At 32.6% G+C, this 12,710-nt stretch overlaps 1 protein-coding gene across 1 annotated transcript in view; it reads right to left on the bottom strand.

Moving 5' to 3' along the window:
* The window catches only part of ft (cadherin-related tumor suppressor fat), a 245,041-nt gene that overhangs the window by 60,533 nt on the left and 171,798 nt on the right, over positions 1 to 12,710 (bottom strand). The window contains exon 7 of the mRNA XM_065363479.1: positions 2,665 to 3,175. Coding sequence (XP_065219551.1) covers positions 2,665 to 3,175 — 511 coding nt within the window. The remainder of the gene's footprint in view (positions 1 to 2,664; positions 3,176 to 12,710) is intronic.

Genomic DNA, 12,710 nt, shown 5'->3' with positions numbered 1-12,710 from the left:
AGAGTTAATTGACGAATATTTGATACTCAATCATCTGTGGTATCATCCGTGGATTTAAAAAAAGAAAAGATCGGGAATTTTTATATTATTTTAACCGAATTGGGGGTCTTAGTGCTTCTGAGAAGAAATTAAATTCGCAATTTATTGTAATTTTTTCAAATTTTGAAATCATAGTTTTCGACCCTCACCCTCCCTCTTCCCCTCCTCCCAAAAATTACGAAAAAAATTGAAAATTTGATGTAAAATGTCGATTTTTTCCAATTTGAGTGGAATAATTCACCTCTCTTACACTTCCAGTTATTTTTCAAAATAGAGAAGTTAGAAACAGAGGGGATTAAACCTAAAAAAATGGATTTATTCGTCAACTCAACAGTCTCAAAATGACTAAAAATCGACATGTCACGTTTTTTTTCTCTTCAAATTGTAAACTTTTTGTCTAAATGAGAATTACAAAAAATAAGTGAAAACTCAATTGAAGCATGTGTTTCCAAAACGCACTAAGTCCATTTTCAAAGATTCTGAGGTTGCAAGGCCATGCAGCATAAAGTTTGCGGCCCAAAATGGCTGATTTTTTGATATGTTGTGCCCAAGGATCTTGGCTGCAACATATCAAAAAATCAGCCAGTTTGGACCATTTCTACGTTTCCAAATAGTACTAAGTACCATGAATTTTTTATCAATATTTTTTTGGACTTATGTTAATGCGTTTTGGAAACACATGCTTCAATTGAATCTAATGCTCTCTAAAACCTAAAAAATAATGCCCATTTTGACTACAATTAGTATTTCAGAGTAGTATTGAAGGAGGGGGTGGGAAGAAGGGGTGTTCAGGGCTTGAATTTTAAAAATGAGTGAATATATTTTTAATTTTTAGTGTCTCCGAGTTGATTAATGATTTACAAATCACATTACCAAGTTTTGATTTTTTTTAAAATTTTGATTAAGATTTTAACACTTTGTGTTCCAATTAAGAATTTAAGAATATAAAAATTTCATTTTACAAATTGATCCGTCACAAAAAAAGATCAAAATAATGCATTGAATAATTTTTTTTCAATTTCAAAATGGTTTAGTTTTTATCCTTTTTAGTTATCATGAAAAATTCAGCTGTCACCTTCAAAGTTCAGATTTGAGATTTTTAAGTTTTTCAATTCCCTAGGTACCAATTTTATTGACCATCTCCCAAGCATATAAGACTCAGGTTCATTTTGTTTCTGACATGACCTTAAAAATTGTCAGTTTCGCAAGAAATCATAAATTCGCGAAAATCACGAAACCCCCTCCTCCTTCTCATAGGATTACGCCGACAAGCTCATCAAAAAATCCGAAAAACTGTGCCCCAAAAAAATGGTAATCTGAGTGAAATCAGAGGACTTGACTCGAATTTCTAATCTTTAACGATCTTATCCAAAATTGAAAACTTTCCCAGGGGTGGCCAACATTTTCAAAATGGAGATTTTCAAACAAACGAATGATTTAAAATTTAGTTGAATTGAAAAGATTTTGTTGGTGATCTCGAATGTTGACTAAAAGTTCAGAATTTTGATTTTTTTGGGAGGGAGGGGGGATCAGATAAGAACATCAATCTGCTCTTCCCATAAAACGCGAAAAAATTCCAAGACAATAATCGAATGAATTTTCAATACTCGTACACCAAAAGTACATACATATCAGTACGAGCATTTCTCAGATACCTAATTAAATCATCAAACCAGTACACCTAGTTGAGTACTTATTAAATACACAGTAAATTAATACACACAGATAACTCTTCTCTGTTTCACCGCGCTTTATTACCCCACAAACCATAAACACGTTTAATTGTTATTGATGTTAGCAGAAAAAATTAACGAGTCTGTTTACGAACGTGATGTACCATTCCATGGTTACCTATACTAGTAAAAGAAAGGGAAATGTAACGAATAGTTAAATATTTGAATTGGAATTCTTTTCTAAAAACAATACCGAAAAAAAAAAAACAGTTCTGTACTCGGTGTTGGTTAAAAAAGACGATATTTTCTGTGGGAAAACATGTGTTTTGACAGGATATAATTTGGTATTTGATTTACATTTTCAGTTTGGATGACCACGCGTATTACTGGCTTATGAAACTATATACACCATACGAGAAAGTTTAAGTATTTTTTATTTGTTTTTTAAAAGTAGTTTTTTTTTTTAGATTTTTCAAGAAGACTGAGCGAGATTGTCTTTGGGTATTTTTTCGAGAAAATTTGTCTTGTTCGGCGACCATGATAGGTACCTACCTATGCATTGGCATCACGTTATGATGCATCTCACTCAATACACAGTAGAGTATTCTTCTAAGAATCATATGGGTCGGATCGAGTTATACATTTGGGCAAAATACAGTCACAGCATCGAATGACAATGCAAGCGGCATCCAGATTCGAATTCCGAACCCGGTTAACAACTGAATACCGATAGTTTGGTGGAAAAAAAAGTGGCATTCTTCGGATATCGGGTTCGATTACCTACTCGAAAATACCAGCTACCAAATAGGTTTTTTTTGGCATCGACTTGCGATGAATTAAAAACGCACCAGTTTTTCTTTTTGTTGGAAAAAATTCGGCTTCGTCGTCCAGACCCTGGCTAACTTGTTGTACATTTGTACTTCTACGAAAAATACGAGTAAAAACGACGTACCTGCATCCATGGCGACGACACTCAGCACATATTCGGCTTGTTTTTCACGATCCAACGGAGCCAGTAAAAAAATCTCGCCGCTCGAAGCATTTATCCGAAACAAATCCAGATCGCCTTCTTTCAAGAAATACCGTATTTGCGAATTGAACGGCGCCGAATCGAAATCGACAGCTTTTACACTCAGAACGTAGCCGTTCGGTTGAGGTACTGTGTTTTCCATTACGTAAGCGTAATAAGGCGAATGCAAGAAGACTGGGAAGTTATCGTTGACGTCGGTGATGGTGATGGAAATGGTGGCCACGTCTGATCGAAGGATTAAGTCCGAGTTTCCTTCGTTGTCTTCGGCTTTTACAGTCAGCAAGTATTTGTTACGTCTTTCGTAGTTGAGGTTTTTGGCGACCCGAAGGATTCCGCTGTCTTCGCTGATGCTGAAGTCGCGATTTTCGTCTCCTTCGACGATCGTGTAACGTATGCGGCCGTTTAGGCCTTCGTCGTCGTCGTTTGCGAATATCTGCGGGAAAAAAAAAGATGAGAAAATTAGTTTTAGATGTTGACTGGTAATTTGAAAAAAAAATAGATTTATGATAAGTATAAAGGAGCGAGGGAGGTACATCCTCATCAGACTGAGATCCAGCACAATCGAAATCTAAAATTATGATTCCATTTTATTAGAACATGTATAATACGTATATATCGAAAAACAACCTATTGAAAGGTCGAACCTAAAGCACACCTCAAATTTCAGTTTTTCGACTCTAAATTAAATAGGTAAAATTTCATGAGAATTGTGATTTTTGAAAAAATTGAATACGACTTGAAACCAACCTTTTTCAACCAGCTGAGGAGGTCAAAAATAGTAGATGTACCAAATTTAAATTTCGTACTGTTGCCATTTTTTACAGGATCAAAAATTACGTATTTCAGTTTTTTCATTTTTCTGATTTTTTTGAACAAATTTTTCATTTTTTAATTTTTTTCCCCATTTTTTGGGCTTCTTAAAAAATTTTCAAGTGTGTTTCGAGCCAAATTCATGACTTTCATGACCGTTAGACACCCTAGAAAAGTGAAACTCGAAGAATAATTTTGATCCTGTGGCCTGTGGGCTCGTATATTGGCCAATTTGGGAATCAGATGAATTGACAATACTCGTACCAACTCTCGTTTTCTACATTTTTGGGACATTCAACTTCTCTAATTTTTTTTAAGTACGTAAAATGCATGTTTCAACATTTTAAAGGTTTTGGGAGACTGAGAGTAGACCCCCAACAATCCAACATACCGATACAAATTGAATTTTTTGCGGTAGATACTTTTTTTCATCATCGGGTTCAGGTTCTGCGAGCTGAATTAACAGTTCCAATTTTGAGTGAAAAATAATTTTTGAAGAATTATTCCAAAGTGATCTTTGATTTCAACGAAAAGAAAAGCTTTGAGTAATTTTAAAGAAAATTGGGTCGCGATTTTCAACATTTTTCAAATAATGCCTCGTGACTAAAAATTTTCCAAAAAATTCAAACATTTTCGATTAAAATGGTTTCCGAGAAATTTTGAGGAATTCGAGCCCATATAGTTTGGCCATGATTTTCATGATTTTTGAAAAAGTGTCTCGTGACCTATGAAAATGAGTTAAAATTTTACAAAACGTTCAAAATATTTCCACAAAAATGATTTTTGAGCAATTTTGAAAAATTTTGAGAACAAAAATTGACAAAAATGAATTTTTAAAGAAGTGTCTTATGGCCAATGAAAATGGTTTTAAATTTAATGAGGCATTTAAATATTTCAATGGAAATAATTTTTGAGACATTTTGAGAAATTTCAGCCCATACTTAATTTGGTCATGAATTTCACGATTTTTGAAAAAGTGTCTCGTGACTTATGAAAATGAGTTAAAATTTTACAAAACGTTCAAAGTATTTCAACAAAAATGATTTTTAATCAATTTTGAGAAATTTTGAGCCCAAAAATTGGGTACTGAATTTTTAAATTTTGAAGAATTATTTCGAAATTTAATAAAAATAGGTTAAAATGTACTTAATGGAATCTTCAATAATATTTCAACGAAAATAATTTTTGAAAAATTTTACGAAATTTCGATTTTCGGAGTTTTTGAAAAAGACCAAAAGAGTCATGTTACAAATCAAAATATGAGCTAAAATTTGACGAAAAATTCAATTACTTCAGCGAAAATGATTTTTGGGTAATTTTGAAATTTTGAAATCAAAACTGGGTCGTATTTTTGGAACTTTTAATTTCGTCAAAAATTCAAATAATTCAACGAAAATAATTTTTTAAGCAATTTTAAAAAATTTTGAGCCCAAAAATTGAGAAATGAAATTTTGAATTTTTGAAGCAGTGTCTTGAAGCCAATAAAAAAGATTTCAAATTCAATGAGATGATCAAATATTTCAACGAAAATGATTTTTGAGAAATTCTATTGAATGTTGAGCCCATAATTTGGTTTCGATTTTCAGAATTTTTGCAAAGAGTGTCGTGACCTATCAAAATGAGTAAAAATCTTACGAAAAGTCAATTACTTCAACGAAAATGATTTTTGGGCAATTTTGAAAAATTTTAAGCCCAAAAATTGAAGAATGAAATTTTGAATTTTTAAAGAAATTTCTTGAGATTAATAAAAAAGAGTTCAAATCTAATGAGATATTCAAATATTTCAACGAAAATGATTTTTGAGAAATCCTATTAAATGTTGAGCCCATCACGATTTTCAAGATTTTTTTGAAGAATTTTGAGCCAAAAAACTGGGTCGTGATTTTTGAAATTTAATGAAATTCGTCATGTGACCTATCAAAACTAATTGAAATTTTGTAATAAATTCAACTATTTCGACGATGAAAATCATTTTTGAGAAATTTTGAGGAATTTTAAGCCACTAATTTGGTCACGATTTTCTGAATTTTTGAACAAGTGCCCTGTCACCAATCAATTTGTGAGAAATTCGTATATCGCAACAAAAATATTTTTCGAGCAATTTTGAAAAAAAATTCAAGCCCAAAAATTGGGTATGAAGATTTGAATTTTTGAAACAGGGGTCTTTTAAAACCGATCAAAATATTTTAAAATTCTGTAAAAAATACAAATATTTCTACAGAAGTGCATTTGAACAGTTTCAAGAAATATTAAGCACAAAATTGGGTCATTATTTTCTTAATTTTTGAAAAAAAAAAATGTTTTAAAACTTATGGAAATTGATTAATTTTTTGCAAGAAATCCAAATATTTTCACGAAAATGGTTTTTGAGCAATTTTGATGAATTTTGAGCCGAAAAAGTCACGATTTCCTGAATTTTTGGAAAAAGTGTCTCATAGACCCATTAAGAATTAGTAGAATTTTCTCGAGAAATTCGATTATTTTTACAAAAATTATAATTTTCACCAATTTTTTATCGATTTTTTTGTCTATTTTTCAAGCAATGAGTATCTTTCACCAGTTTTCTAGAGATTTTTAATTTTTCCAAGCAACTATGAGTTCTTTTTAGAGACTTTTCTCACCAATTTTTTCCGTCTACTTTGCATCAATTTTCTAGTGATTTTCTAATCAATTTTCTGGTGATTCTTTTCGTTATTCTTTCAATAATTTTTTAGTCATGTTTAAAATCAATACACATACGTATTTTTAGAGATTTTAAAGCCTATTTTTTTTTAGCGACCTCCCTCTAATTATTTAGTAATATCTTTCGCTGATTTGAATCATTCTAATGAGGGTTGAAAAATTTTACATTACCAAGGGGGAGGCCAGGGTTTGAGATTTTTTCGTTGAGTCGTTCTAACGAGGATTGAAAAATTTTACATAACCAAGGGGGAGGCCAGGGTTTGAGATTTTTTTCGTTGGGTTGTTCTAATGAGGGTTGGAAAATTTTACATAACCAAGGGGGAGGCAAAGGTATGAGATTTTTTCGCTGAGTTGTTCTAATGGGGGTTGAGAAATTTACACAACCAAGGGGGAGGCAAGGGTTTTAGATTTTTTTGTTGAGTCGTTGTAATGAGGGTTGAAAAATATTACATAACCAAGGGGGAGGCTAGGGTTTGAGATTTTTTTGTTGAGTCATTCTAATGAGGGTTGAAAAATTTTACATAACCAAGGGGGAGGCAAAGGTATGAGATTTTTTCGCTGAGTCGTATTTTGATTTGAATTTCTAGTGATTCTATCCCTATATTTCTAGAAAATTTCCTACGTCTATTTTTTTAGTGATTTTGCCCCAAATGTGAGTTTTTTAGTCATCTTTTTCACTGATTTTTTTTGATCATTTTTCATTAATTTTCCGCAATGATTTTCTAACCAATTTTCTAGCGATTCTTTTCTAATATTTTCATTATTTTTTTCACTAATTTTTTCCCAATTTCTCGCTCGTATCTCAGATTTAAATTATGATTTTTTCGTCGGTTTTCAGGGGTCACTTATGAGATGAGAGAGAAAGTAAAGATGTATTTTTAATATGTTGTAGTTTTTTAAATATGTACCTACTTTGGAGACAATTTTTCCCTAACGTCACATTTTTCAAAATTTCATCATGTCATTTTTCTGAATTTTGGGCTTCAGTTTAGGGAGACGACCGATGATCCTCTTCCTTTCTTCAAAATGCACCCAATTTCGAGTCAGTTTCAAGGTTTCTCAACATACTAATACATACTTCCTATTCATGTAAAATTACCATCTGAATTTCATCAGTCCTGGTTCAAAAACTTTCAATTCGGGTCGAGTTTATTTTCAAAAATTTTAGACTGCGAAGAAAACGTTGAGAAAATCACAATTTTTTAAAAGTAAACTACCTACAAAAAAACAAACATTCAATTTTCAAACATACCAAAACTTCTCTTTCCTCGGAAAACATTATTTTAACTTCAAGTCGAGTCTCACAAAACGTTAAAAGAACATATTTTCTGTGACTTCATGAACAAACGTAGACCAAAGATAAATCACAATAACTTCACTAGTCGAGGAAATTTCCACTAAAAAATATCCATCTTTTGAATTTTGGGAAATGAAAAAATATTAATATTTTTCATCTACGAACTCGTTATCTTTGTTATAAAATGGACGTGGTAACAAGAAGAAAAATATTTATGGAACCGGGTATAATAATCACGTTGATGAATTGCGAGATCACATTTGCATATAAAGCATCGTTTACACGGTTAGGTATACCTTCCCTTCGCCCTCATTCGATTCCCTTCCTACCTATACATCGCAACTGACCACCGTTCCTTTATAATATTTGGACTTATGATAAAGGTACCTATACTAGAGTTTGAAAATTTATTTTGAAAAAATTTCTTAGAATTATTACGCGATTTTTACGCGGTGGTACTCGCGTGTGTGTGGTGTGTACATTATCACCGTCCAACGCTCGCTGACTGCAAGTGGATGGTTGTCAGAATGAGGCACAGAACACACGGTATATATATGAGTACAACGGACATCAGCATCGTTTACCGCATATAGGAATAATTTCACATTTAAAAACGTACCCATTTGTTACAGACGCGTAGGTAATTTTTCTAATAAATTATGCATACGCTTCACCTTTGCCGTATTATGAGTGATTTTTTTTGAATTTTTATTATTTAAAAGAACGAAGAAATAACCGAAACCGGTTAGTTTATGTATTACGAAACTATTTCGACTATATAATCCGAATGACGAACGAAAAATGCCTGAAAAATATGTTACGTTAACGTTACTGTGTCAAAATGTCGGATTAATTTGTTCGTCGAGAAGAGCACAACAACAACACCGCTGGATGAAGTGAACAATCCGCGCTTCCCTGCACGTTTCAAAGTATCGAACGTAGTTTTTTTTATATTTTTGGTAACCGGTTATCCAATAATGGATTTTTAATAAGGGAAATATTCGAATTTAAATTGTTTACGTGAAAAAAAAAATTCGAACCTTTGATTATTTCCAAAGCTTATATTGTGTAGTCGTTCGACTGCTGGCTTAACATTTATACGCGCGTGTTTGGTATTGACAACCGGAGCAGATTTTAAGCTACCTATTTGCGTCGAGGCATTGGCATTAGAAGAAGAAAAAAAACAGTACGAGGGATTACGCTTGTATATAAGGATTCGAGTTGTTAAATGGAGTTGTTATATTTTGCGAGCATTTGAACATCGTGTATTCGTAGTGTGGGCATTATGGATGACGTTGAGTCGCGTGAAATTGGTATAAAACTTTTTGGCAGTTGGGCCACGACGATTGGTCGTGGTCGATTTAAGTACGATCACATTGTAGGTGAAAACCAGATTCGTATAATCCTTCGGTACTTGCGAGAAAAACTTTGTAAAATGATGTTAATACTCGTCCTGATATCTTTATTTTTACCATTACCAAATGTAGGCACTATAGGCAGTGGGTATTTAAGAATGTGGGTATTTTGGAATGAAATGTTTTACTAAGGTCAATGTCCAGATGAAATAGGGCTAAGATGGTGTGAAAAAGTCAACAAAAAATCTTAAACGTACGAATTCAAGATGAATATGAAAATTTTTACTCAAAGTTTTGTACGTTGAGGGTCCTCAAAAAAAAGCTACCATATTTTCTTTTAGATCTCTCGAGTCGATTGGAGGTGGTTTCAAGCCGATCTGGAGCTTCCAGCAGATTTTTGGATTGTTTAGTTTTCGAAAAACTGCCATAAACGTGGTCGAAATGAAATTCGCCACCTATAAATACGGATTGGTCGTATTTTGAGCTCAAAATTCGTCTTAACTGTTCAAAAATCATTTTCGTAAAAATATTTGAATTTTTCGCGGATTTTAAATCAATTTTGATAGATTACCTGACACTTTTTCAAAAATTCACCCAACTTTTGGGCTCGAATTTTTTTCAAAATTGCTCAAAAGACATTTATGTAGCAATATTTGAATTTCTCACAAACTGATTGGTCACAGGGCACTTGTTCAAAAATTCAGAAAATCATGACCTAATTTTGGTCTAAAAATGAGAATGATTTGTTTTCGGAGATGAGCACTTTTTGCACGGAATACATAAATAACAGAATAACTACCTACATAATAGTGAGCTTATAAAATATAAGCACTCAAAATTCATAGAAATGGCTCAAAAACCATTTTTGTCAAAACATTCGAATTTCTCTCATAATTTTGAACCATTTTGAAAGGCAAAAAGATACTTTTTTTTTCAATTTCCGAAAATCAGAATCCAATTTCGAACATTTTTCAAAATTGCTCAATAAAAAGTAATTTTTGTCAAAATGTTTCATTTTTTTGCAAAATTTTAATCCATTTTGATAGGTCACTTGACACTTTTTCAAAAACTCCGCAAATTATGATCCATTGTTTGGATCAAAACGCATCAAAATAGCTCAAAAAACATTTTCGTCAAGATATTTGAACTTTTCGCGAAATTGCAATACATTTTGTAGTTATTTTGATGCATCAGCATGGGCTCAAATTTCGTTATAGTTGCTCAAAAATCATCTTTGTATAAATATTTGGATTTCTCAAGAAAATTCAACCAATTTTTCACGAGTCTATAGACGACACTTTTTCCGAAAATTCAGGAAATCGTGACTTTATTTCGGCTCAAAAATCATCAAAATTGCTCAAAAATCATTTTCGTAAAAATAATTTGAATTTCTTGCCAAAATTTAACCAATTTTCATGTGTCTCAAGACTTTCTTTTCAAAAATTCAGAAAATAATGACACAAAGTACTTGTTATTAGTCCGGCATATGACAATAGGAGTAATTGCACCCCCCCCCCCCCGATCCTCCGGGACAACTTTTTTCTCAAAGGGGACATCCTAAGGAGCATTTTAAAGCAAACTTGCCAAAAAAAAGTTGGCCTTACTTACAAAATGGCGGCCATTTTGATTGACAGGTCAGCCGAAATCGCAGATTTTGCGTTTTAACATAGGACTTGCACAAACTTTTTCAAACTCTACAAAGGTAGATCGAAAGATCATGCAAAAATTTATCACCTGTCAAAATTTCAAGTGCTAAAGTGCGTTTTTCGATTTTTGGTGAATTTTTGAAAATCGAATTTAGGCCAAAAATGAGGGAAAAATCAAAATTTTACCAAATTGACCGAGAAAGCTGAAATTTGGGATATACCCTATTTTCGACATGCCAAATCGATTGGAAATGGTTTCAACCCGTTTTGAGCAGTTCTGGAGTCTCCAGTCGATTTTTGAAACTCGAAATTCCCACAAAATTCCATCAAATTGGAGTTGTAAAGCTAAAATTTATTCTAAAAACTAATTTCAATACGCTACGAAGTACTGCAGGTGAATTTCAAGTCGTTTTGGAGCCTCCAGCAACTTTTTGAAAATTCCTGAAACCTCCTGCAGATTTTTGAAACTTTAAATTTTCACAAAATTTCATCAAATGGAGACGGAAAGCTGAAATTTACTCTACACTCCAATTTCAACACCCTTTGAAGACGACTTCAGGTGGGTTCGAGTCATTTTAGAGCCTCCAACGACTTTTTTGAAAATTACTGAAGCCTCCAGCAGATTTTTGTAGCTTTAAATTTTCACAAAATTTCGTCAAATGAAGACGGAAAGCTGAAATTTACTCTACACTCTAATTTCAACACCCTCTGAAGACGACTTCAGGTTGTTTCAAGTCATTTTAGGGCCTCTAGCGACTTTTTTGAAAAGTACTGGAGTCTCCAGTAGATTTTTGAAACTTGAAATTTCCCCAACATTAATTTATCAAATGGAGTTGGCAAGCTGAAATTTACTTCGCAGACTACATGGTGGTTTCAAAAATGGGTTTGAAGTTTCCAGCTACTTTTAGGAAATTTCAATTTTCCAAAAAAACATCATACAACCTTTCAAAAAGTTGCTGGAGGCTCCAAAACGACTTGAAATTCACCAGCAGTCAACTTCGTAGCGTATTGAAATTAGATTGCAGAATGAATTTCGACTTTCCATCTTAGTTTGATGAAATTTTGGGGAAATTTCAAGTTCCAAAAATGTACTGGAGGCTCCAGTAATTTTCAAAAAAGTCGTTGGAGGCTCTAAAATGACTCGAACCCACCTGAAGTCGTCTTCAGAGGGTGTTGAAATTGGAGTGTAGAGTAAATTTCAGCTTTCCATCTCCATTTGATGAAATTTTATAAAAATTTAAAGTTTCAAAAATCTGCTGGGGGCTTCAGGAATTTTCAATAAGTTGCTGGAGGCTCCAAAACGACTTGAAATTCACCTGCAGTACTTCGTAGCGTATTGAAATTAGTTTTTAGAATAAATTTTAGCTTTACAACTACAATTTGATGGAATTTTGTGGGAATTTCGAGTTTCAAAAATCGACTGGAGGCTCCAGAACTGCTCAAAACGGTTTGAAACCATTTCCAATCGATTTGGCATGTCGAAAATAGGGTATATCCCAAATTTCAGCTTTCTCGGTCAATTTGGTAACATTTTGATTTTTTCCCTCATTTTTGGCCTAAATTCGATTTTCAAAAATTCTCCAAAAATCGAGAAACGCACTTTAGGACTTGAAATTTTGACAGGTGATAAATTTTTGCATGATCTTTCGATCTACCTTTGTAGAGTTTGAAAAAGTTTGTGCAATTACTCCTATTGTCATATGCCGGACTATAATTATGTATTCCTTAAAACTGCACAAAAGCACTTTTGTAGAAATATTTGGATTTTTCATAGAATTTTAAAATATTTTGATTGGTCACAAGACACTTTTTTCAAAAATTTAAAACTTAATAACCGAATTTTGGACTCGAAATTTTTTAACAATTGCTCAAAAAACATTACTGTTGCAACATTCGAATTTTTCAAAAATTGATTGTTGACAGGCCACTTGTTCAAAAATTCGGAAAATCGTGACCAAATTAGAGACTCAAAATTACTCAAAATTTCTCAAAAATTATTTTAGTTGAACTATTTGAACTCAGACGAATTAATTAAAAGTTCCAAAAATCATGACCTGGTTTTGTTTGCTCAAAATTCTTCAAAATTGCCCGATAACCTCTTTCGTTGAATGAATTGAATTTTTTGTCAAATTTTAGCTCGTTGTGATCGATCACGAGGCTGTTTTACAAAAATCTAGA

This window comes from Planococcus citri, chromosome 4 (assembly GCF_950023065.1).
Source record: "Planococcus citri chromosome 4, ihPlaCitr1.1, whole genome shotgun sequence".
NCBI classification, from domain to species: Eukaryota; Metazoa; Arthropoda; class Insecta; order Hemiptera; family Pseudococcidae; genus Planococcus; species Planococcus citri.
The sequence above is the reverse complement of the archived record's forward strand: the minus strand, read 5'-3'. Positions and strand labels throughout refer to the sequence as shown.